The following is a 22,791-nucleotide window of genomic DNA, read 5'->3' as shown; positions in this document are numbered from 1 at the left end:
CCAAATCCAGGAGGTTTTAAATCCAACGGGCCCTAAATCTCATCCCATCCCGTCCACTTCCGTCTAATGCGCCGGGTCAAACAGGTCCTAAGTGGACCACGCCACAAATGGTAGTAGGGACAATGATTCTCAATGTTAAAACATTCGTAGGACCCACTATAACATTTATTTTCCATCTAATCTTATTATAAGGTCCCACCAACATGGATGAAGAGGAAAAATAAATATCATATTGATTCAAAACTTCTTTTACCAGCCCAAAAGGGTTTCAATGGTAGACGTTCAATCTTCCACTACTTTTTGCAGTGTGGTCCACTTGATCCTTGGATATGTCTTATTTTCCAGTTCAGGCCTTAAGATGAGCTCGCCAAATGGAAAGACGGTTTGGATATAACACATACCTCATGATGGGACCCACAAAACTTAGTGATACCATCACACCAGCCAGGTCGGTGGAGTGTGGTACACCAGCAAATCCCCTTCCGGTCCAGGTTCCCATAGCTCCTCTCATCGGGAAGCGGCTCAGCTGCTGTACCGCACACCAGCAGCCAGGTGCATGTACGTGGCGCAATCGAGCTCCATGACTCCGTGACGTATGAACGATACAAAAAAGTTCAAAGTTCTGTGGGCCATCGTGATCATGATGTATTTATTATATCTACACCGTTCATCCATTTGGGGAGATCATTTTAGGGCATGTGCTAAAAAATGAGAAATATCCAATGCTCAAGTGGACCACATCATAAATAACAATGAGTACAATAATTTTCACCATTAAAATAGTAGTAGGGCCCACCATAATGTTTTTTCTTCATCCAATCTACTCATAAGTTCATACAAACATGGATGAAAAAATAAAATAAATATTCGATTGATCCAAAACTTCTGTGACCCAGGAAGGTTTCAACGATAGACGTTTAATCTCCTACAGTGTGATCGCTGGATTGTGTTACTTTTGATCTTACCCCTATAAGGATCTTGGAAAATGGACGGACGGTTTAGATATAACACGTGCCTCATGGTGGGCCCCACATAACTTGGTGACGTCAACACATCAGCGAGGTGGCACACCAGCCAATCCGCTTCCCTCCCATTGCATCCCTTCGAGGTCTGACAGTTGGATTTGCGCGAGTGAGATAGGAAAATGATTTTCCACACACGTGCTAATACGGAACACGACCTGGACCATCCATCAGGCGTATGGCACGGTAAAAAAAGATCTGAACCACAAATAAGACCAACCACTCATTGGGTGGGCGGCAATGAAAATAAATGTAAATTAGAAAACGATGACCAATGGTCCTTATTCAAACAAATATTTGGCTCACCTCACTAGATAACCGACCTTATTTCTGAATTATATCTTTTTAGAGTACTAGCTATCTTATGAACGGTTTAGATATCTCACACGCGTGCCACATGAGCACGAGTGCTTCGAGGACCCTTCTTCATCTTTCACTCGCGCGAGTAGCTACTCCTATTCACGAAACCCAGCAGAGAAAGAGATCAACGCTACCCTCGGCGAATCGGCCTTCTCCCCTGCAAAGTGCAGAACCGACCTTCCGTTTCCTTCCGTCTACGAACACCCAAAATTCCGTTAATTAACAGGCCGTTAATCGTCCGTTATTTTTCCATCGGGAATTCCCCAAGTGCGGGAAGAAGCTATGCGCCAGAAATGTGGAAGGAGGTGGGCCATCGAGAAAAGGGGAGGATCCGTCCCCAATCCTTCGCCAATCGCATCCGTTCAAAACGTGTGGCCGCTATCGAGCTTTCCAACCGCAAGGAAATCGTCAGCCCTCACAGAGGCGCTGTCAACACTCTCCAGGTTCAATCTCTCTCTCTCTCTCTCTCTCTCTCTCTCTCTCTCAGAGTAATTTCAGCGAACACTTGGTGGTCGTCTTAGGGCCTGTTTGGATTCATGGAAAGCATGGGAAAAAAATGTGTTTCTTGGGAAACCTTATTTCCAGGAAACTGTGGGAAAGAAAATAGTGTTTTCCTTGCTTTTCAACAAGATTTACCTCAAAATTTAGGCGCGTTTGGATGCCTGTAAATTTTTTAAGTTGTAATTAACTTATACTTATAGGTAAATCCTATTTGGATGTAAGCTGTAAATTATTTACAGGTAAATTGGTTTTTATGTTTAGGTAACCTTTAAGTTTGTTAGAAGTAAGAATCTGTATATTCACAACCAGTGGAGCTTGAAGTGGGGAATTGTTCCAAAATCGGATTGACACATAAGAAAGCTGGGCACGAAGTACGCCATTTTGTTACGCTCATCTAGATGAATAGTGGAGCTGATTCTCAAGGTAAACTTATCATTGGGTGAGCCATAAAAGTGAATTCATGTATTCGAAATACCTGTAACGTGGAACATTAATTAAAGGTGAGCAACAAGGAAATTAAAAATTCTCATTTTCAATCCAAAATATGTTTACAATATTGTAAAGGAGAGAAACATACATACAAACTACAACAAAAGCATTCTATTTAGGAATCATGTTCTTTGATCATACTTGTCTTTGGTTTGGGGCCATGCCATGAAGGAACGTATGGATATGATTCTGTCGATTTGAAAGGAATCTAAAAGCCTTATGCATCATGGCTTCATTGATGGTTCATGTTCTCCAACTCCTGCCATAATGCTACTATCATATTTGTTGCCATATTTGCGGACATGAGGGTGGCATATATGTCTGTTGACCTGTAAAAGCTATCAAATCTTTGTACGATAGTCAATGTGAGAGTGACCTTCTTCTTCTTTGATTATCTTAGAGATGAGATTCCTGCAATCCGTTTACCACTTCCCCTGGATTGTTGAGATTCATGTTGTATCCCATCCCAATATGCATCATCCACATGTTCAAATGGTGGGCCATAGGAAATTTTTAATGGTGGCCATTCAATCATTGTTGTTTCCTGTGGTGTGATCAACTTGAGATTTAGATCTGCCTCATTTATGGGCTCATGCTCTAAAATGAGCTGATAAAATGTATGGATGGAGTGGATGAAACACATACATCATTGTGGGGCTCACAATACTGACCAACACTGAGATCTTCGTACTGGAGGGATCATTACCTAGTCCGAGTCTGGGCAAAGTAACCACGACGCCGAGGGAAAGAAAAAGAGGGATTGAAACAAATACCTCTCTACTGGAGAGAGAGAGCTTGGCCACCGACCGGTTGGTAGCCACTTTCATTTTCTTCGTCAAAGCATCAAGGCGCCTTCAATGGCTTCTCTGTCCAACCACTTGCAATTACTCCTCTTCAATGGCTTCCTTTAACAGCCACCTACATAGGCTTCATCAAAGCATCAATGGGGGACGAACTGCTTCTTGTCCAAGTAGGTGCCCATCATGACCTTCTTCACTCCTTCCACTTGTGTTTCCCACTTCAACTCCAAATTCAAAAGTCCATCCATTGGCATGTAACTTACTAACGGGTAAGTGGAAACATAGCCTCAAGCTATGTTTACAAGTTGAAACAAACTTACAGGTAAGTTTCCTCTTGCAACCACAACTTGTATCCTACTTACAGGTAAATAAGTTACATTTTACAAAAGTTATGGGCATCCAAACGACCCCTTAGGATCTATTTTCAAATTTGTAGTTTGTCAAAATAAATTTTTTCATGCAAGCCCATGGCCTACTAGGCCCATCTAGGTCCATTGTATGGCCCAGCCCACTTAAGCCTATCCAGCCCACTATAGGGCCTAGCAAGATGTAGGCCCATAGCCCACCGAAGAGCCCAACATGTGCTGATTTTTTGGGCTGATTATTTACGAATTTGGGGGCCTAAATCAAGGATTGTAATTTACTATTTTTGAGAGATATATGGGAGCTGATTTGAAGATGTGATTAATATGATTGAAGATATGGGCTAGTTTTAGAGACATAATTGCTATGTTTGCTTTTTATTATTAGGCTTTTACCATATTAAGTAAGATTAGGTTTGAAATAAATTGTGATTGATTTGAAATGGGTATTGAGGTCTCATTGATTCTAGATAGTCACTAGCATGTCTCAAGATTAGCACATGTGACACATGTAGGATGCTTGAAGATGGAGAGTGGCACATGAGGCATACATGACATACGTGGACACCTGAGGTTTAGTAGTCATCCCGTGTTGTAAGTCTTCCTTCTTCTAGTGTTCACATATGGACTGTTTATGGGTTGAACACAAGCAGGGTTTGGTACTACTTGGGATAGAAATGGGGTGATGGCTCAGGTGAGATGAAGGCCTTATGTGGTTTTTTGTGAAAGGGTTGAAATAATTGACTAGTTTAGGGAATTGAGGGTAGGTTTAGGTTGAATATTGGGACAGAATTTGTGGAAAGAAGATGGGGAAGGGAAGAAGAAAGTAAAAGAGAAGAATCTCCCAAGAGCAGAACTTGCTTTCATATAAAAATAATGCAACAAGATCAGGGAAGAAAGTAATTGCAATGAAGTTCAATGTACCAAATTGAAAGTTCAATTCACACAAGAGAAACGATGCAACGACTGATAACAAACTCAACAATCATCTAGTCTTATACTAGAGATCACCCTAGAAAAGGTAAATCTTTTATAAAAATCCCTAAAACAAAGATTGTTGGATTCTATCCATCTGAACATTTTTAAAGCAGAAAATGGATAATCATTAATTTGAAGTGCTTGTTTTAGTAGACCCCACCTCCGATTGCCTCTCTCAAGATTCACTGGGATAACAATACTAATCATCTGATCTGTGGATTGTGGAGTGGTTATACTTGGTGAAAGGGCTGACATTCGCACAATTAGGACTAAGAATCCTCTGGTCAGTTTTTTAAGGTGGACATTTAGATGGGCTGGACAGAAGGGAAGGTCCAGATTGACAGTCAGATGGTGCGTTTAAAGTTTTAAATACACACAGGCATATAGGGTGGCAATGGGTGGCGTTTGGGAACAACACTATAAGGCCCATGGCCCAAGCTCTGCATGGGCCAGCAGAGCAGGCCCAAACATGAGCCTGAAAAAATAATTGGGCCCAGCTGGGGGCTAAAAATGGATCAAATCCCTATTCCCACGGTGAATGTTCCGAATCCATCCCCTCAATCAAGTGGTCCGCACATGGACAAGTAAATAAACAATTAGAAGAATGAAAACCAAGGTCTACATGCAAGATGCATTTGTTAACCAATCGATAATTGGAATGACGTATATGTAGAATAGAACACATATACCTATCAAGTTGGGTCAGGCCTGACCTAGTTAGGATAAAATGAACTAAGCCAAAGCCCAGCCCCAATGCTGATCATGCCATGCATGCCAGGCCAAGCCTGACCGACAAGCTAATCTAATAGGTACAAGCCAGTCCAAAGCTGCGCGGGGCATGTATGGCTGGCCCATTGCCACCCCTACAACATACTGGAGAAGTGATAGAGTGGACCTAATTGAGTCAAAACCAATGTCAATATCGCTGTAACATTCACACCAGGAGATGTATCGTGATATATCCACCATGGCGATACAAACAAACCATTGAATCTGTCAGGAGTATCTGGATTTTCATTTTTTCATGATTTTATAACTGCTTTATGTAACTGTTAAAATCACACCATGCATTAAGTTGTGTTTTGCTTAGTGCTCTGAAACCTAGACTGTCTGTCCAAATGGACAGGAAGTCTGGAACCCGTTGGAATAATTGGTGGAGTCAATTAGGGGTCGTTTGGCAACCTGGAAAAGTACACTGCCGGAAATGGAATCCTCAAGTAGGGGCAAATTCATGCATTTGGCACCATGGAAAAGGTGATAAATGGATTCCAGCCGGAACCCACTTCCAGCAAATTGCAAGTTTTTGGATTCTTGGCTAGAGGCTGGCTTGCAAATTCCAGGGAAATGGATTACCTCCCTACAGTCACTTTTTTTTAAAAAAATAAATTTTTTATAGTTAGACTTGTGTACCCATCTTTCCTAATAGCCAAACATGATTGACAGAATCTCTTTCTTAGGGTTTTTGTTTCGAAACAAATTCTTTAGTACCTTTAAAATTCCAGGCATCTGGGAATCGACTGGGTTGGTCAACTGGCCAACTACTTCAATTTGAAAATTTAGATAACTAAGAAGTTGTCTGAGCTCGGTAGGAGTCAGACCTTCGATCTCCTACTTAGGAGATCAGTATACTAACCACTCTACTGCATGTGCTTTTGTAAATTCTTCTTCATCACAATTATTATAAGCGATCTACATATGGTAAACTTGTACCTAACAAATTCCCGAGTGTCCTACCACATATGCATGCTTGAAAACTTGAATATATTTTGAAGAAATGCGAGGAAGATATCCACGAAGGCAGATGGAAGATGAGTTCACCACCCACATGCTAAGGTGGCATAGATGTGTGAGATTCAGGGCATTCATCAGGTGGGGCCCACTGTTATTATGCCCTGGTCCAAAAATCAGGTTGGTACACTAATTAGGCAGGCCACATGTGCACACAAAATATTGATCATTGTTCTTAAAAAAAAAAAAAAAAAAACTAAATGTCTCCTTATACATGTGTGTGGACCCATTGATTTTTGTGCTAGGACATGTTCATGGTGGTCCCTAGTGGCATTGCTGCAAATGTTCTCTTTAATCTACCTTTGCGCAAATCTTCCTAGCATTTTCTCATACATCTGATATGTACTATGCATTTTGAGATATCATGGGGCCACATAATTTGACCACAAGCTCAGGTTGATTTGACGGAGGGGCGATATCTATTATCTGGTGCATCTGATGGATCTGCTGCTGCGTTCGATGTTCAACGTGCCACAGGTTATGAGGGAGGTGGCCTGGTTGCAAAGCACAAACCTCTCTTTGTCATTGACAAGCAACACCAGCAGGGACATAAATATGCCATATCGTCTGTTGTTTGGTATCCCATCGACACAGGTCTTTTCATTACAGCTTCATTTGACCATTGCATCAATGTCTGGGATACAAATACAACTCAAGTAAGGGACAAATAATATTTTTTCGACATCTTTTTCTCTTGCGTGTAACTTTTGTTATGTAATTTGATAGTCTTTTCAACTTCAATGTTAATTTGTAGGTGGTAATGAATTTCAAAATGCCAGGAAAAGTTCATGGGACAGCCATGTCTTCACTTGCTGCATCTCACATGCTAATTGCTGCTGGAACTGAAGATGTTCAGGTTCGTCTGTGCGATATTGCTTCTGGGGCATTCACTCATACGTTGTCTGGTCACCGTGGTGAGACAATGATTTTAGCCTGGAAATTAACGCTGCATTTTGATGATTGTGTTCTTGTCTGTATCTCATACACTTTGGCGTTAATTCATCTGGATATGTGATGTGATTATCATTCTGTTGTTGTTTGCTTGGAAAGCCAATCCCAAGTAGTTGGGATAAGGCTTAAATGATGATGATTATGCTGTTGTTGTTTATTAGGAGGGAAAACGCAAAGAAAAGAGTAGAACTCTGATTGGAAAATGTTTGATTATATTGGCTGAAGTGAAGTGTCCATCTTGCAATCTGAATATCAAATTGCCATGGATCAGAAGATGAATGTGTGTGTGTGTGTGTGTGTGTGTGTGTGTATGTATGTATGTATATTTGGTCTGCCAATAGAAGAAAAGCTAACTAGAAAAAGTTGTGTTGTGAGCAAGAGGTCTGTGAAACTAGAAGTCTGAGGATTATGTGATCCTTTTGTCCTGAGCTTGTACGAATTGAGGCATGGTTTGGTGATCCATAATGTTGATGTGACACGGAACACATAGTAGGGCTGTCGAGGAGTCGAGCTTAGAGTTGGGCCACGGGCTGTTCAAGTCCAATTGGTAAAATGAAACTTAGGTCCAAGCCCAGCATGGACCCATATCAGGCTGAGGCAGAGAGACCCGAGCTTGGTCAGGCCTGATGCCATAAAGCATTGAAGTTTTTCTCCACCTTTACTCATGGCTCAGTGGTAGACACTATGTGTTTCCACTTTGAGGTCATGGGTTCGAGAACCATTGTGGTGTGTGTGTGTGTGTGTGTGGGTGTATTCAATTTAAAAAAAAAAAAAAAAAGTCACCAAAACAACCCATGAAGAGGCCAAAATAGCTTCACAGCCCCACTCATAAACCAAAATAGCTTCCCACCATATAAAACTGTTTAAAAAAAGGTGTTCTAGTACAGGAGAGAAGAAAAGCTTTAAATACAACTAGAGATTTTTATTTTATTTTTTAAAGGTAACGTGGGCTCAAACCTATGACCTCAATGTTGAAATGCACTCCGTCTACCACTGAGCCATGGGTTAGAACCCAATATTTTTCCTTTTAAAATATGACTGAAGATATTTTCTATAGATCATTAAAGCACCCAAATTGTTCAGAGTATATATTAGGAAATATTAGTAAAGTGCCCATGAAAACTGTAAACAAGCTGGGTTTCGTTTGGGTTGATTGGCTTTTCTATGCAGCCCTGGCTCAGCCCATCTAGTAAATGGGCTTTAATTTTAGGCTCGGGCCTCGCCTTCAGGTCTAGTGTGCCAGCCCAAGCATGGCCCAAAGTGGTCCAGACCAAGGTATTAACAACAACGATGCCCATAACGGCTACCTTATCAGCCCCATATCGGCCTTTTACAGGCCTTTTTTCCCTTCAAATCGGCCCATTACAACCCCAGATCGTGTAGCAGGCATCACTGTTATTGTTACGCAATAGTCGTTATGCCCATAATGTAGCTGTTTTAAAATACTGTAGTCTAGGCTTGAAAGACCAATGGGCCAATCCAACCCATTTTGATAACCCTACCCTGCAGTGGTTGGATCGTGACCCATAAATCTCCATAAAACATAATCCTAACCCTAATGATGGCCTCAAAATGGACAGTCAAGAAAAGCAATACCGTGACCATCCACTCTAGCTGAAATGCGCAAAAATTGAGTACCAATTAATGCAGAGGCATTTTCACACCGGGCTCGAGTGGGGTGGCCCGTGGGATGTAGGGGTGCCCTCAGGGTGGGCGACCCGTGTCAGGCGGTACTCATGTGATATGAGGCCCAGAAGGGGGGTTCGGCTGAGGTCCTAACCCATGAGATGTGAGGCCTGGGTTATGAGATAAAGGGATTGATTCGCCATACTCTATCAGTTTAAGCTTTTAGAGCAAGTAGTTAATTGTCCTGCATCAAAGTGGTATCAAAGCGGGAGGTCTCGTGTTTGAGACTCCTCATCGGGGGTGATTAATGTAGAGGCATTTTCACATCGGGCTTGAGTGGGGTGGCCTGTGGGATGTATGGGCACACTCGGGGTGGGCAACCTATGTGAGGTAGGGCCCACGAGGGGGGTTTGGCCGAGGTCCTAACCCATGAGATGTGGGGCCTGGGCTATGAGATAAAGGGATTGATTCGCCACGCTCTATCAGTTCAAGCTTTTAGAGCAGGTGGTTAATTGTCCTGTATCACTGATGATCTTCAAATTTGGAACTTTGGGCATGGCCCATTTGTGGTGGTTCAATTAGCTCCATTGTCTAAATACTTAACCATGGGCCTGCTTTACAACCTGAACACCTGAGGATATATACATATTCCAAAGTTGACAATTGTATAATTATGATTTTTTCCCTTATTGTTTCCTAAACAAATCTTTTATCCTTTGATAAAAATGAACAGATCACTGAGTTTACCATGCTTCTGGCATTTCTAATATTTAATGTGTGTTTCATTGCTTGCGGAATTGAGGTTGATCAATCTTTTAAGATTTTGAGCACCTTAGCCTTAGAGTTTATTGACGATATTAGGTGCTGGTCTAATTTATCATAGAAACTAAGTGTTGACATCCTTTAATTTGAATGTTCTTGTCCCAATAGAGCTTTAAGAGGATGGAAATTGACTTTTAAAGTTGAAAGCCAATTCAGGAAAGGAGATTGTTTTTAGTGTTGGAAATGTAATGCAGGGGCATTTTCACACCGGGCTTGAGTGGGGTGGCCTGTGGGATGTAGGGGCACACTTGAGGTGGGCAGCCCGTGTGAGGCATGAGACTCGTGTGAGGCGAGACCTATGTTGTGATGTGGGGTCCATAAGGGAGGTTCGGTCGATGTGGGGTCTGGGCGATGAAATAAAGGGATGGATTCGCCACACTCTATCAGTTCGAGCTTTTAGAGCAAGTGGGTAGTTGTCCTGCATCAAAGTAGTATCAGAGCGAAGGTCTCGTGTTCAAGACTCCTCACCGCAGGTGATGAATGCAAGGGCATTTTCACACCGGGCTCGAGTGGGGTAGCCTGTGGGATGTGGGGGCACACTCTGGGGGGGTAGCCCGTGTGAGGCGAAATCTTTGTGATGTGGGGCTCACGAGGGGTGTTCAGCCGAAGACCTAACCCATGGGATGTGGGGCCTAGGCTATGAGATAAAGGGATTGATTCACACGCTCTATCAGTTTGAGCTTTTAAAGCAAGTGGTTAGTTGTCTTGCATCAAAATGGCTTTTGAGTTTGCTCTTGGGAGGATGTCTCGTGAGGTGATCATTCCCTTAGCAACATCTTTCCTAGGCTAGATCAAGTAGCTCTTCATGGACAAAAACTAATTTCTCAGTGTTTTTCCATTTTGGGGGATCAAGTGTATGGGCACCTGCTTGCCACAAATTTTGAGTGAAGATGAAATTGAAGAAATGGTGAGTCTGCTTGATCTCTTGGAACAATGGAAGCCTTCTCTTGATGGAAGGGATAGTTGGGTGGGGAAAATTGAATGGTTAGGGAGCTTTTCAGTAAAATCCTCATACTGGCCTTGTTAGACCCCTCTTCTCAAAGCGAAAAGGAGCTGATTGAGTGTATTTCTCTAATAAGGGACCGCCAAAGGTCATTGCATTCGGTCACTTGTGGAAAGAATAAAATGCAAACCAGTGATCACCAGAGGAATAGACATGATTATTCTCAATGCATGCATTTTGTCTTTGGGATGTGGAATTTGTGGACCATTTATTTCATTCGTTGCGGCTTTTGAGCAGGCTATTGGGCGGCGATTTCTTGTTCTTTCAGAAATGTTGGGTAATGCATCAGTGGATTGGGACTTTATTTATTTATTTATTCAATGACTTGGCATGAGGGGTTTTCAAGGTCCTAAATGACAGATCTTGTGGAGACTTTCCCATCTTGCAGGCATGTGGTTGATTTGGGGTGAACTTATTAGCAGAACTTTCTGCAATCTTGCAAGTTGCCTAGTAGAGGTTTTTAGGAGAGGTAGAATGTTCATGGTTGTTTGGGCAAAGTCTCTTAAGACTTCGAAAGTTGTTCTCTTGAGTTCTTTGATTCGTATTGTAATGTAGACTCTTAAGAGTCGAGGTCGTGATTATTCTTACTTTTTCCTCTTTTGATACTAAAATTTAAATTCTCTCTCTCAGCAAAATTATTATTATTATTTTATTATTATTATTTTTTTATTTTAAAGAAGAAGAAGAAGAAGAGAAGAAGAAAATGAAAAAGAAAGAAAAAAGGTGTTGGGGACTTATCATGAATCATTGTTAATGTCAAATGCATGCTTATCTCAAAAATTGGATCTGGATATTTAACATTTTCAATTTCTTGGAGGGTGATAGCTACACATTGATTTGTAAGTTAAATAATGTCATAACCCCTGTTTCAAGATTCAAGATTGTCATTGAGGCCTTGAGCTTTGCTAATCTGATGCAGGACATGAAATTCATAGATAATGTGCAAGATAGTCAGGCTTTAGATCATGTTAGTTCAGAAACAATTACACAATTCCATATCCCACAGAAAAGTTCAAGCATTCAATCAAGGGGAATCTATGCAGGCTCAGGCTTACACAAGCTAGGGTTGGATCAATCAATTATAGACCAAACAATAATCAAAGGAGGGTGAATTCATCCACACATGCACAGAAATAATTCTCCAATCCAAGGGGTTCACAGATTTCAATTTGGGGAACCCTAAGGTTGAAGAAAGGGCATAAAATTGGGGATTTGAGTAATTTAGGGTTAGGGTTAGGGATTTGGGGTAAAAGAGGGGTGAAAGAGAGGAGAGAGACGAACTAGAGAAGCGTCACACTCGTGGACAGCAGTGAAGGTCCAAATGCACGTGCGCTGGAGGTGTCCTGCACGCGTGTGGGGCCCACAAATCAAAATAAAAAACAGCTAGCTTGGCCCTGGTCGGCCAGGGGTGGGCCACATAACCTCTAAATTTCAGCCTGATTCGATGCACGGTTTGCGCATGGTGCTTCACCGAAGTTTCAGCCCTCCTGTAGGGCAAGATTCTAGAAATCTGCTGTAGAGAGAAAAACGGCTGCAATAGAGGATGAGATTTGAAGCGTAGATGACTGTGAGAGAAGATAAATATGGATGGTAGAAGGTGGGGGCGAATCGGAATAGGTATGGCTTCGCACCACGGTAGTCAGCCCTTCAAGGAAGAGAGGGTTTCACACCCAATTGAATCTTTACAACTAAGAAATTTAGAAGAGCAGAAAAACGCAGAAATTTTATTAATCTTCAATGAAAAAAAAAGGACTAAAAGGGGTGCCTATTTATAATAAAACCCTATACTCCAAAACTCGCGCCATGTGTTCAACCTATTACTTGGAGATGAAATAATAAAAAATAACAACTAATCAAAGCAATCTAAATCGTCCATGATATTCCTAATAATAAGCAAAACCCAAAGTACTAGATTATTTAGAATAATGGACTACGATCATGAGAACTCATTGTGGAATTCACATGACTATCGAGTCCACTCCAACGAACCAAAATATAGTCTTCTAACTAGGAGGCCCTCCCTATATGTTGCCATCAATCCAGATCGATGGTAGGGCTCTCCTCCTCCTTGTGTACGTGCGCCGGGGGGGGGGGGGGTGCACGTGATATCCCCATCATAATCCCACATGTACCTCTATCCACACCTACATGTAGGCACACACGCCAACACATGACAAGGTGTTGGACAACCGAGCTGCTCAACAAGAAGTCCCATTGGGTAGATATGGCCCAAAACTTCAGGCCACTCTAAACCTTCCATTAAATTATCTCTGACTTGCATATGTAACTTGCAAAACCGAGAGATAGCCACTTCCATGCATGTTAGCTTGGTCTTGAAATTGGGTTTGTTTTTCCTTTCCCTTTTATCTATGCAGAGATCACAAAATTATTGCTAGCAAAGCTAAAGAAAAATTATCAGATTGCCCAGTACATATAAAAGATCTGGTCATGCGCAAGCCTATTGGATGCATCATTCCCCATGGAAAATATGTGTAAAATTGAATTTCTAGCGAACCTATCAAGTTCAATGTCTTCGCGTGCAGACTTCATCAATGTATATCATCATTTCTATATTGTAATGGCAGATGGAGTAATGGCTGTTGAATGGTCTACATCTAGTGAGTGGGTTTTGATGACTGGGGGGTGTGACGGCGCAATTCGTTTCTGGGACATTCGACGTGCTGGTTGTTTTCGTGTTTTAGATCAGTCTCTATCTCAACTTGGGAGACGGCCACCTCTTCTCGAGAAAACTCCAAAAAAAGTAAGTTCGTTTTCTCTCTCGCTCACTCTTTCTCTTATTCCTTTTTTTTTTTTTCCTTATTTGAAGCAACCTCGTATCCTTGAAAGAGTGTTAAAATATGTAAGCTTTCTATCTCTTGGCTTGTCTTCAATCCACATGACACATACAAAACCCAACCTATTAATTTTTAATGTGGGGTGAACCCATAAATGAGGGACATTCTCTTTGCAACAGTGAGGTCATGGGGCCAGTCTGAGCTTACCAACCAAGAAAAGAAGAAGAGGAAAAAAAAAGAGACTAATCAGATTGGTGCTTTGTTTTCAGCTTTTACAGCGTTCTTTATATTCTATCTTTTGTTCATCTCATTGAGCAATCGCGATGATTTCACTATCGTGAGTTCTCCAATCCCATTTCTGTTTATTTCTTAGGCTTATGAAATCTAGCTGACCCATTTCTTGTAGATTGTGTGAATGTATCTTACTGTCGATTTCATGTTATGCAACCCTCTGAGAATGAACTAAGGAGAAATACTAGTACATTATGTGTATGTGTATGTGTATATATTGCTCGGCAAGATATCACTATATTGTAACAAAACTAGATGTGCTGGGAAGTGGCTCTATGGGATTGGGTGCCTACTCTTGTTGGGGCTTCTTGCTGTTGTCTTCCTGGTCTATCTTCTTCATTGAGGTCAGTATTATATTCATGTTTGTTCCTTTTATCTCACTGTTCTAGCCTCATAGTTACTGGTTCTTTTGTGTTGCTCACTTGGTTTCAATTCAGTATGATAGTACATGACTAAATTACAAATTGTTAGATTCAAGAGACCACATTGTGGACAGCATGGAGAGGAAGAAAAAAGAGGAGAAAGAGAATGTTTTCTTCATATATCTCCTACTACTTCTTATTCATAGAAGCTCATAACAAAAGCTAAAAAAATGCAAATCAAATGTAAAAGATACACTATTATCTCCAAGGATATGGTTCACCACACGACAACTGACTATATGCGTGCTCTCACACACAAGTACACTGCAATGAACGTACATCAAATACAGTGCACTTTAACACAAGTAATAGCTGGTGAACATGAGTTCATTGAAAACTATCAAGTTATGTGGTTTTGAAATATATCTTTCTCATATTCCCTGATAAAACCATTGAGACAATTGATTGGCATACTTTTGAAACCCGCAAACGTGACTTGACCCGATCTCCATCTGTGTTGGTTCTGGTGTAGTCAATAACCTGATGAAATTGACTCAAAGACTCGACTGGTATTTTGAAGATTAGATATATTGATTCATGTTGACATGCAGTCTGCAAAGTGACTGGAGTCAATTGATTCAAAATTCCACCTACTCAACTCAGTCTAGTGATCTCTCGTGTTATGGAACTATGGTTTATAGAATATACCTCAGTGTGATTGCGTTTTGTATCCTGCCCAATAAGTTACAATTTCTTCACAAGAATCCTTGTGTTCTCTAATCAGCTGTAACCTTTCTTCACAATCAGGGGCTTGCATCACAGTCGTCGCTAGCAAGCCAGTCTTCTTCTGTAAAGGCCAGGATACCACAGAAAAGAACGGGTTTTGGCAGCAGTTCCAAACATTTCCCAACCCTCTTCAAAGGTCAAAGTCAATCCAAGGGACACCCCGGGTTGATGTCCAATCGTGACCGTGCAACAGCTCATTATGGTGCTGTGACTGGGCTGAAAGCAACACCAGATGGCATGTATTTGCTTAGTTCAGGTCAAATTCTACACTTCTACCCTTTTAGTTCATTAGCGGTAATTTAGTACTTAAGTCAACACCTTATGAGCTTACAAATTGAAGCTGTAGCTCTTCCCGTTACCCTCATTTGGCGGAAAATTCTTATTATGGTGCAGGGATTAGCGATTCTGGTCTGCATGGACTTTCTTGATTAACCGTTCAAAGATATAAAGTGGTTCTTAATCTTAAAAAAAGAAAAGAAAAGGATATGAAGATGTTCTTCATTATATATAGTCTATTCATGTCATTGTCATCATTCTTTGAAATAACCCAAGTTTGTTATTTTGTTGGAGGTGTCCTCTGTATTTTGGGTGAAGGATCCCCACATGCCTTTTTAAATGAGAAGAATTGTATGTCCTGAAGCTGAGGATATACATAGCATCCCCAGGCTTTGAGACTATACAAGTGAGGCCCATGGTTTGCTCAGGATATCGATGTACTGTTCCCAACCATGGATAGGCCATGTGCCAAAGATCCCTGATAGAACTAACCCTTCGATTGGTTGCTACCAATAGACCGTTTAGAACAAAATATGGTGGCTGGCCGGATTCAATGGACAAAAGACTAAGGATTGGATGTGGAGGATCTTCCAATCAGGGAGATTATCGAGTAATCCTTAGGGGTGTACACCGAGTCGAATCGAGTTGAGCTGGCCTCAGCTCGACTCGGCTCAGTCAGCAAACACACCCAGCTCGAGTTTGGCTCGGCTCGGTGTCTGAGCCACCATGTCCAGCTCGACTTGGCTTCGTCAGCAAATCGGACCAGTTCGAGCCAAGTTTGAGCTCTAGCTTTCGAGCCGAGTTCGAGTAGAGAGAGAGAGAGAGAGAGAGAGAGAGAGAGAGAGAGAGAGAGAGAGAGAGAGAGAGGAGGAAGATTATGTTTTAGAGAGAGAGAGAAAGGGAGAGAGAGAGAGAGAGAGAGAGAGAGAGAGAGAGAGAGAGAGAGAGAGAGAGGTTGTAGGGTCGTTGGTCGGGCGGGCGGGGTTGTTTTCAAACAAAAGGAAATGGGTAAAGTAGGGATTTAGGGTTTTTATTTTTTATTTTTTTATACTACCTGACCGAGTTGAGTCAAGCTCGGGCCAGCTCGAACTCAATTTCGAGTTCTAAAAACCAGCTCGACTCAGATCGAACTCAGTTTCGAACCGAGCTGAATCGAGCTTTTTCGAGCCGAGTCGAGCGAGTTGACCGAGCTAGCTCGGCTCGTGTACACCCCTAGTAATCCTACATCCACAATGAGGCTCCTTAGGTCAACAGTCTTGATCATTGAACCATGGGATGAACTCGTACAAGCTTAAGCACTGAGGATGCTATGCATATTCTCATGTTGAGGATCATCAAGTTCTTCTTTAAGTGATAAGAAGGACTAAAAGTTCGTATAAACTTTGGAATTCTTTGCCTTGAGGGAATGTATGAGCAGGCCTTCAATATGGAACTGTGATTGATAAATTACTGATCTACCTGTCTTTCTTGATTCTCTCTAGGCAATGGGGTGTAATCCAATTCTATGAAAGTAACCATGCCTTAGATACCCAAGAGGTTTATCCACTATAAACGTTTGTAGGCTATGCTTAAACCTAGAAATCTCTCTGTGGGGCTTGTGATGTTTTGATGACGTCCAAGCTGTCCATCGTTTTCACCCCCTGTTCTCATTGGCTTCCAAAAATCAGGCTGACCAAAACTCAGGTGGGCCACACCAAAGGGAACAGTTGGGGTAGGGACACCCACCGTAAGAAAAAAGAAAAAAAAACTACCAGATTGTATGTTGGGCCCACTGTGTTTTGTATGTGCCATCTAATCGATTCAGAAGCTGGCCCCAATTAATTGGGAGAAGGCTTAGATGATGATGATAATGATGATCTAATCCATTGATGCATCTGACTAGGACGAATGGACACCCAAATAGTTAGGCCATTCCAAAACTCAGGTGGCCACAACAAGTGATTTTAGAGGCTGTGGGCATGATTTTACTTGGTGTGGCCCACCTGAATTTTAGAATAACCCAAGTTTTGGGAGCCAAGGAGAATAGGAGGGAGCGTGTGTGATGGACAGATTGGATGTCATTAAAACATCATGTGGGCTCCACACATCGATTTGTAGGTTAAGCTTATCTTACAAACATTTGTAGTGGATCTGGCACCAAAATCCAATACAGACTATGAAGAGGGACGTGCACAAAACCTTCTTTGCGATACCTAAAGGACTACACTCTGGCCTTGAAAATGGTGGTTCTGAAGCTATAATTTGGAGTAGACATGACGAGATGGGAGTGACCATGCATTTGGAGCCTCTATGAGTGGAATCAGGCTGAGATGGCATGCTTGGATTAGGTGACATGTTTCACATTTCAACGTTAAGACACTCAATCTTAATACACCATGTTTTTTTGTGGCCCCTCAGTCAAAAGAAACTGTACTCTTTTGTTGGAGGTAAGCCCACCTTTGGTAAGTTGTTCATATGGTGGGCCCCATCATTTTTGTCCATGGACAATATCTCTGCTATCAAATGATCCACGAGCTCTGATGGACATTTTCAACTACAAGTAATTATCACATGTAATGGGGATCAAGACGGCTAGGATCATCTGATAGCGGGGATATTGGGGTCATCTCCTACTCACCATGAGGCCCAACATAACAACGATAAGTGATGATCCACATGACAGGTTGTTGGGCTGAGCAGAAGTTCAGCTGAAAGTTGTATTTCCTGTCTTATATATGGATGATGGGCTAGATGTGCGCTGTTGCTTGGGATTTCTTTGAGAGATCCATTGTGAAAATCCCCATCTTAAATGTGAGGGTGTGTGTGTGTTGGGTGACGCCCCCTTCTGCATCTGACTGAATTGCAAGTCATACCATTTTCTTTCACATTTTTGTTGAGGTTGTTGAAAGAAACTCTCTGCCCTTCTGAGTTTCAGGATCGGATTCAAGAATAAGGTTGTGGGATATTGAATCTGGTTGCAACACATTGGTGAATTTTGAAGCCACACGGCTGCAAACTAGCAAAGGAATACAGCTTGCTGTTGCTGGAGACTCATCACTCGTTTTTGTTCCATGTATATCTACTGTCAAGGTACCTTTTCCTTCCCAACCACTCAAATATCTTCAAGATGTTTGGAGTATTCTTAACCCAAATGCATGATTTAACATCATTTAATTATTTCAGGCATTTGATGTGTGGTCTGGTAGGACGTCCCGCACATTTCGCGGCCACTATGAATGTGTTAACTGTTGCTGGTTTAGTTCACAGGATCAGGTGTGTTGATGTCATCTCCTCAACATTCTCATCACATATTATGTAAACTGAAATGTTGAATTGAAGCAGTTGTATGTTGATGTTTGTTTTAATGGGTTTTGCAGGAGTTGTACACAGGGAGCAATGACAGACAGATTCTTGTCTGGTCTCCATCCTGTTTGGATGCAGAACTGGTATGCTCTCTCATATGAAAATGTGCACTTTCCTCATGGAAGCCCTGCAAATGTCACATGTTTGTGGGGAAAAGGTGTGAAAATTTGATACACTACTTTCTGTATGGAAGCCCTGCTAATCTTACATGTTTGCAGGAAAAAGATGCCCAGATGCCACTTTGATTGGTTATGAAGGTGGTCAACCCTGAGTAGAATAGGGCTCAATACTCAGATGTGGGGTTTACTGCATCAACCAATCAAAATGCATGTTGAGAACAGAGTTTTCCTTCCTAATGAGTCTCAAAAACTACATGAATGCCCCCCCTTGATTTCTACCGAAATATGGTTGGGTTATGCATATTTGGAGGACTAATTGCCTACAACCGGTTATGTAGGTTCACTTCACTGACAACCCACTTTTACAAGCACTTTCCCCATATATTTTCAAGTGAGTCGAAACGAAAAATTCTGAAGGCATAAAAAAATGGGTTGTACCATACTTGCAGCTGTAGGTGATCAGTTCTCTATCTAGAGACCCAAAATAGACACTGCTAGAGGTCCTTGGACTCCAAAAAAACTGGGAAAAAAGAGAGAGTAGGAATCCTGACAACTAATTAAAACAAAATTAATATGAGGAATGATCCGGTACAAGAAACCCACACCAAAATACTGTGGCCGACATTTCATGGCCGTCCATTGAAAAACAATGTCCACTGCTTTATCTGTATTTCGGCGTCTCACACCAGATCACACTTTAGTAAGAATTCCAGGTTACCAACTTATGACTTTTAGGTTGCATTTGATCGCAGCTTCTCTTTCAAAATAGAAGCCATTCTACACTTTAGAATAGCTTCTATTTTGTAAGAGAAACTGCCTGGAGTAGCTTCTGGTGGTGTTACCAAATGCACCCTTAGCAACTACTTTGTTACCTAACTACTGTTACATGCATTTAGAATCGATTTGCCATTTTCTTTTCTAAAAATATGCAGGAAGGAGCAGTGGAAGGACAGATGTTATCGTCAGACTGTGATAACTGGAGCGACTGAAAGGGATGGTTTCTGTCCCTTCCATGTAAAAATTACCACATTCTGCTTGCTTGTTTTTACTTTGCTGTGTTTTTCCTCAGACACATGACCCTTTTCCTTGCCTATTCATTTACTTATGTAATCTTCTGCTTTGCTGCTGCTGAATTTAATATTTGAACATCTCTCACCAGTCTCTACAGAAACCATCACACACACACACACATATACACAGGAGGCCACTATCCATATTGGCTCATATTGATAGATGTAGCTGTACAGACTATAGAGTTTGGTTCTTTCGGATGGCATTGGGCTGCTGAACAGCAAGAAAAAATGTCATCAATGGGGTGCTCAACAAGGATAGAATGCTTAATCTGTGAGAACAGAACGGAAATGAAAACACTAGCATGACATTATTGTCGGCCATATTTACTGGTGGCAATGGTCCAGGTTTGGGTTCTGTGCGGGGGTAGTCATACCTATACCTGTAAATGGGTATTGCACCTATAACTGTACTTATACCTATGTTGGGTCTGAAATGGGCAACCATACTCATACCCATTGGGGCGTCAGGTACCCAATTAGGGTATTGGATACCCACTTATAATTTGAAACTTAAAAGATGTGTGCGTGCGTGCGTGCAGACACACACACGCACACACACACACACACACATTCGAGTTGTTCTGCCGAATCAGTCGCTCAAATCTTTGGTCTCCACCCAGACCCAATGAAAAAAATTTGTATCATTTGGATTCGTTGAGAATGATTTTGATTTAGTTCATGGCCTATTAGAAGTAGAAGGCTCTCTGGTGGGGTTCCCCACGGACAGAAAAAGATTGCTGTTAGTTTGATAATAATCGAGTGACATTGCTTCTTCGGTCCAAGCTAAGGAATTAGTTAGATATGATGCAAAATGGATCTTGTTCTATCGTGGATAAGAGATTTCTATATGAAAGATACGAATCACGAATTAGAGTTTGAAGAAAGGGAAGGAGGAGCCCTCGACATGCAACAGATAGAGGAGGATTTATTCAGTCACATAGTTTGGGCTCTTAGAATATAACATCCGTGTGGCAATCTATTTAATTGTATCAAAATTTAGAAAAAAAAAACTATTGGTTGCTTCTTCAAAATCATAAAAACAACACGATAACATTTTAGATTAAAATACTTTAGCATGTCATTTGTTCATGACAGAGCATCCCACTTTCTAAATACCCCCTTAGCTAATAAGAAAATATGGCACGACTCTACAAGTTTTTTCTTTATCATCATCATCATCATCTAAGTTTTTGTCTCTATACAGCAAAAATAACTGAATTGCATGAAAACTTAGAACTTGCTAGGGTCATGTTAATTAGGTACCCTCCATTGACACCTTTTTTCAACTTGACCTGACAGAGGGTTTGACTTGAGTGAGTCATGAGTTGGCTTAACGATTCGTCCAAACCTATGTTAAATCATTCATTTGCAAGTCATTCATCAATTGCTAAATCATTTGATCAATGTAACTCATTTCATTTACGACGGGCCATCCGCGACGGAAGAATGAGTAAGAAACAAGCGAGACTATGATATGCATGTTGTAAAGGATCCATAATGCCTGTCCTGAAACTTTGCTAACTTAGTAGTGGAGCACCTATATGGAGCCAAATCTCAAAATTCAAGAGACAGGAGTGCAGTAACCTGTGATTTCGGGCCCGAGGACCACACCACAGTCATATTTGTATGGGTCCGAACCATCGGCAAACTAGTGATATGCAGTCTACCTCTGCCTGATGAGCGAATTGGCCTGTTTTTCTTGCCAGCTCATCTTCATGTCGGGGCCCACTGGTATACATGGATCCTCGCTGGCGTGTCTTTGCTTTTTCATGCAGAGTATGGTACATAGCACAGATTTATTTGATATGTATCCTACATCTTTGCACCGTATATACAGGATCTCAAATTTGAAAAGTGGGGCCCATTGTTTATTAATTGAGGCCGTTGGTCTATTGGTAGCTGTTGTATTTCCATCTTAATTATAGATTTTTCACAAATCACCCATTTTTGTTATAGAATTTTGACCTTCCTTATTAGTGGACGAAATTTATTTTTGGAACCATACATGATGAATGATCAGGATCTCTAACATGCATTACACCCCGGCACATTAGGGTCCCATGCTGAATCATGATGGATGATATGCAGACGATTAGAAATTACTTAAAAATTGCAAGTAATTTACATTAATTTAATCCAAATTGGGTCTCAGTTTAGCTGTATCAAGAAGCAAAAATTAAGATTATTCGATTATCTTACTATCAGATTTTTGGACATTGATTGAATGGTTAAAAATGAAAACTATCTAATGGTCCTATTTCAACAAACAAGGGTAGCAATGGGCTGGGTAGTCCGCTCAACCCAATGACCCTGACCTGGCTTTGGGCTGGGCTTTGACTACTAACTTGGCCAGTGGGCTGGCTTGGGGCTCAAGTTATTTCAGGTCGATCTTGCCCCATCCACCCAACCTGACCTTATAAGTGGGTGTTATACCTCCACAGATATGCCATTTCAATCCTCAGGCAATCCATCCATCTTGAATGTAGACTATTGCTTCATTCCTCTAAAGTGCCTATTTCTATGTGCATGTGTGGCTCACTTGATCAACGGATGTGATTTTGTCAATTTTCGAATTGGGCTGGGTCTGTTCATTCAGACTGGGCCCATCTATTTTGGACTTGGGGTCGGGCCTGTTGTGCCAAATTGGGCTGGGGCCTAACTCTTAAGATATGGAGTGGTCTGGGCCCAGGCTCATCCTATCTTGGCCCCAGCCCAAAGGCCAAGAATCATAGGTTAGGATTGTTCAGGGAATCTGATTTTGGGTTTGTGACTTGCAGACATTGGTTCGTATTACTTTATGCCTATACAGTTCTTAGGTGCCTATACGTCATACATACACTGCTGTAATATCAAATAACTCCGGAGCGGGCACACTGTGGATATATGTCTTATCCATGCCGTCCATCTGTTTTACCATCTCATTTTAGAGCAGGGGACCAAAATTGAGGCATAATCAAAGCTCAAGTGCACCACACCACAGAAAACAGTGTAAATTAAACACTTACCGTTGAAAACTCATTGTTGGCAACACAAGTTTTGGATCAA

The 22,791-nt window shown here is 41.5% G+C and overlaps 1 protein-coding gene across 1 annotated transcript; it reads left to right on the top strand.

Annotated features, from left to right (window-relative positions):
• Positions 1 to 1,509: 1,509 nt before the first annotated feature.
• LOC131235555 (WD repeat-containing protein ATCSA-1-like) lies at positions 1,510 to 19,825 on the top strand. The gene is made up of 9 exons (XM_058232759.1): positions 1,510 to 1,825; positions 6,696 to 6,956; positions 7,055 to 7,214; positions 13,288 to 13,463; positions 14,958 to 15,192; positions 18,127 to 18,281; positions 18,375 to 18,464; positions 18,569 to 18,637; positions 19,606 to 19,825. The coding sequence occupies exons 1-9, from the start codon at positions 1,676 to 1,678 to the stop codon at positions 19,660 to 19,662; spliced, it is 1,353 nt and encodes a 450-aa protein (XP_058088742.1). The 5' UTR covers positions 1,510 to 1,675; the 3' UTR covers positions 19,663 to 19,825.
• Positions 19,826 to 22,791: the final 2,966 nt, after the last annotated feature.

The sequence above is a fragment of the Magnolia sinica genome, chromosome 19 (genome assembly GCF_029962835.1).
Source record: "Magnolia sinica isolate HGM2019 chromosome 19, MsV1, whole genome shotgun sequence".
Lineage (NCBI taxonomy): Eukaryota > Viridiplantae > Streptophyta > Magnoliopsida > Magnoliales > Magnoliaceae > Magnolia > Magnolia sinica.
Note: the sequence above shows the minus strand (reverse complement) of the source record. Positions and strands in the feature narration are given on the sequence as shown.

What these genes read in the sequence shown, in the direction of transcription:
- LOC131235555 (XM_058232759.1), top strand. Translation starts at nt 1,676, where the DNA reads ATGTGGAAGGAGGTGGGCCATCGAGAAAAGGGGAGGATCCGTCCCCAA. An exon ending in GGGATACAAATACAACTCAA is followed by an intron (nt 6,957 to 7,054) that starts GTAAGGGACAAA and finishes GTTAATTTGTAG; the next exon opens with GTGGTAATGAATTTCAAAAT. An exon ending in CATGTATTTGCTTAGTTCAG is followed by an intron (nt 15,193 to 18,126) that starts GTCAAATTCTAC and finishes TCTGAGTTTCAG; the next exon opens with GATCGGATTCAAGAATAAGG.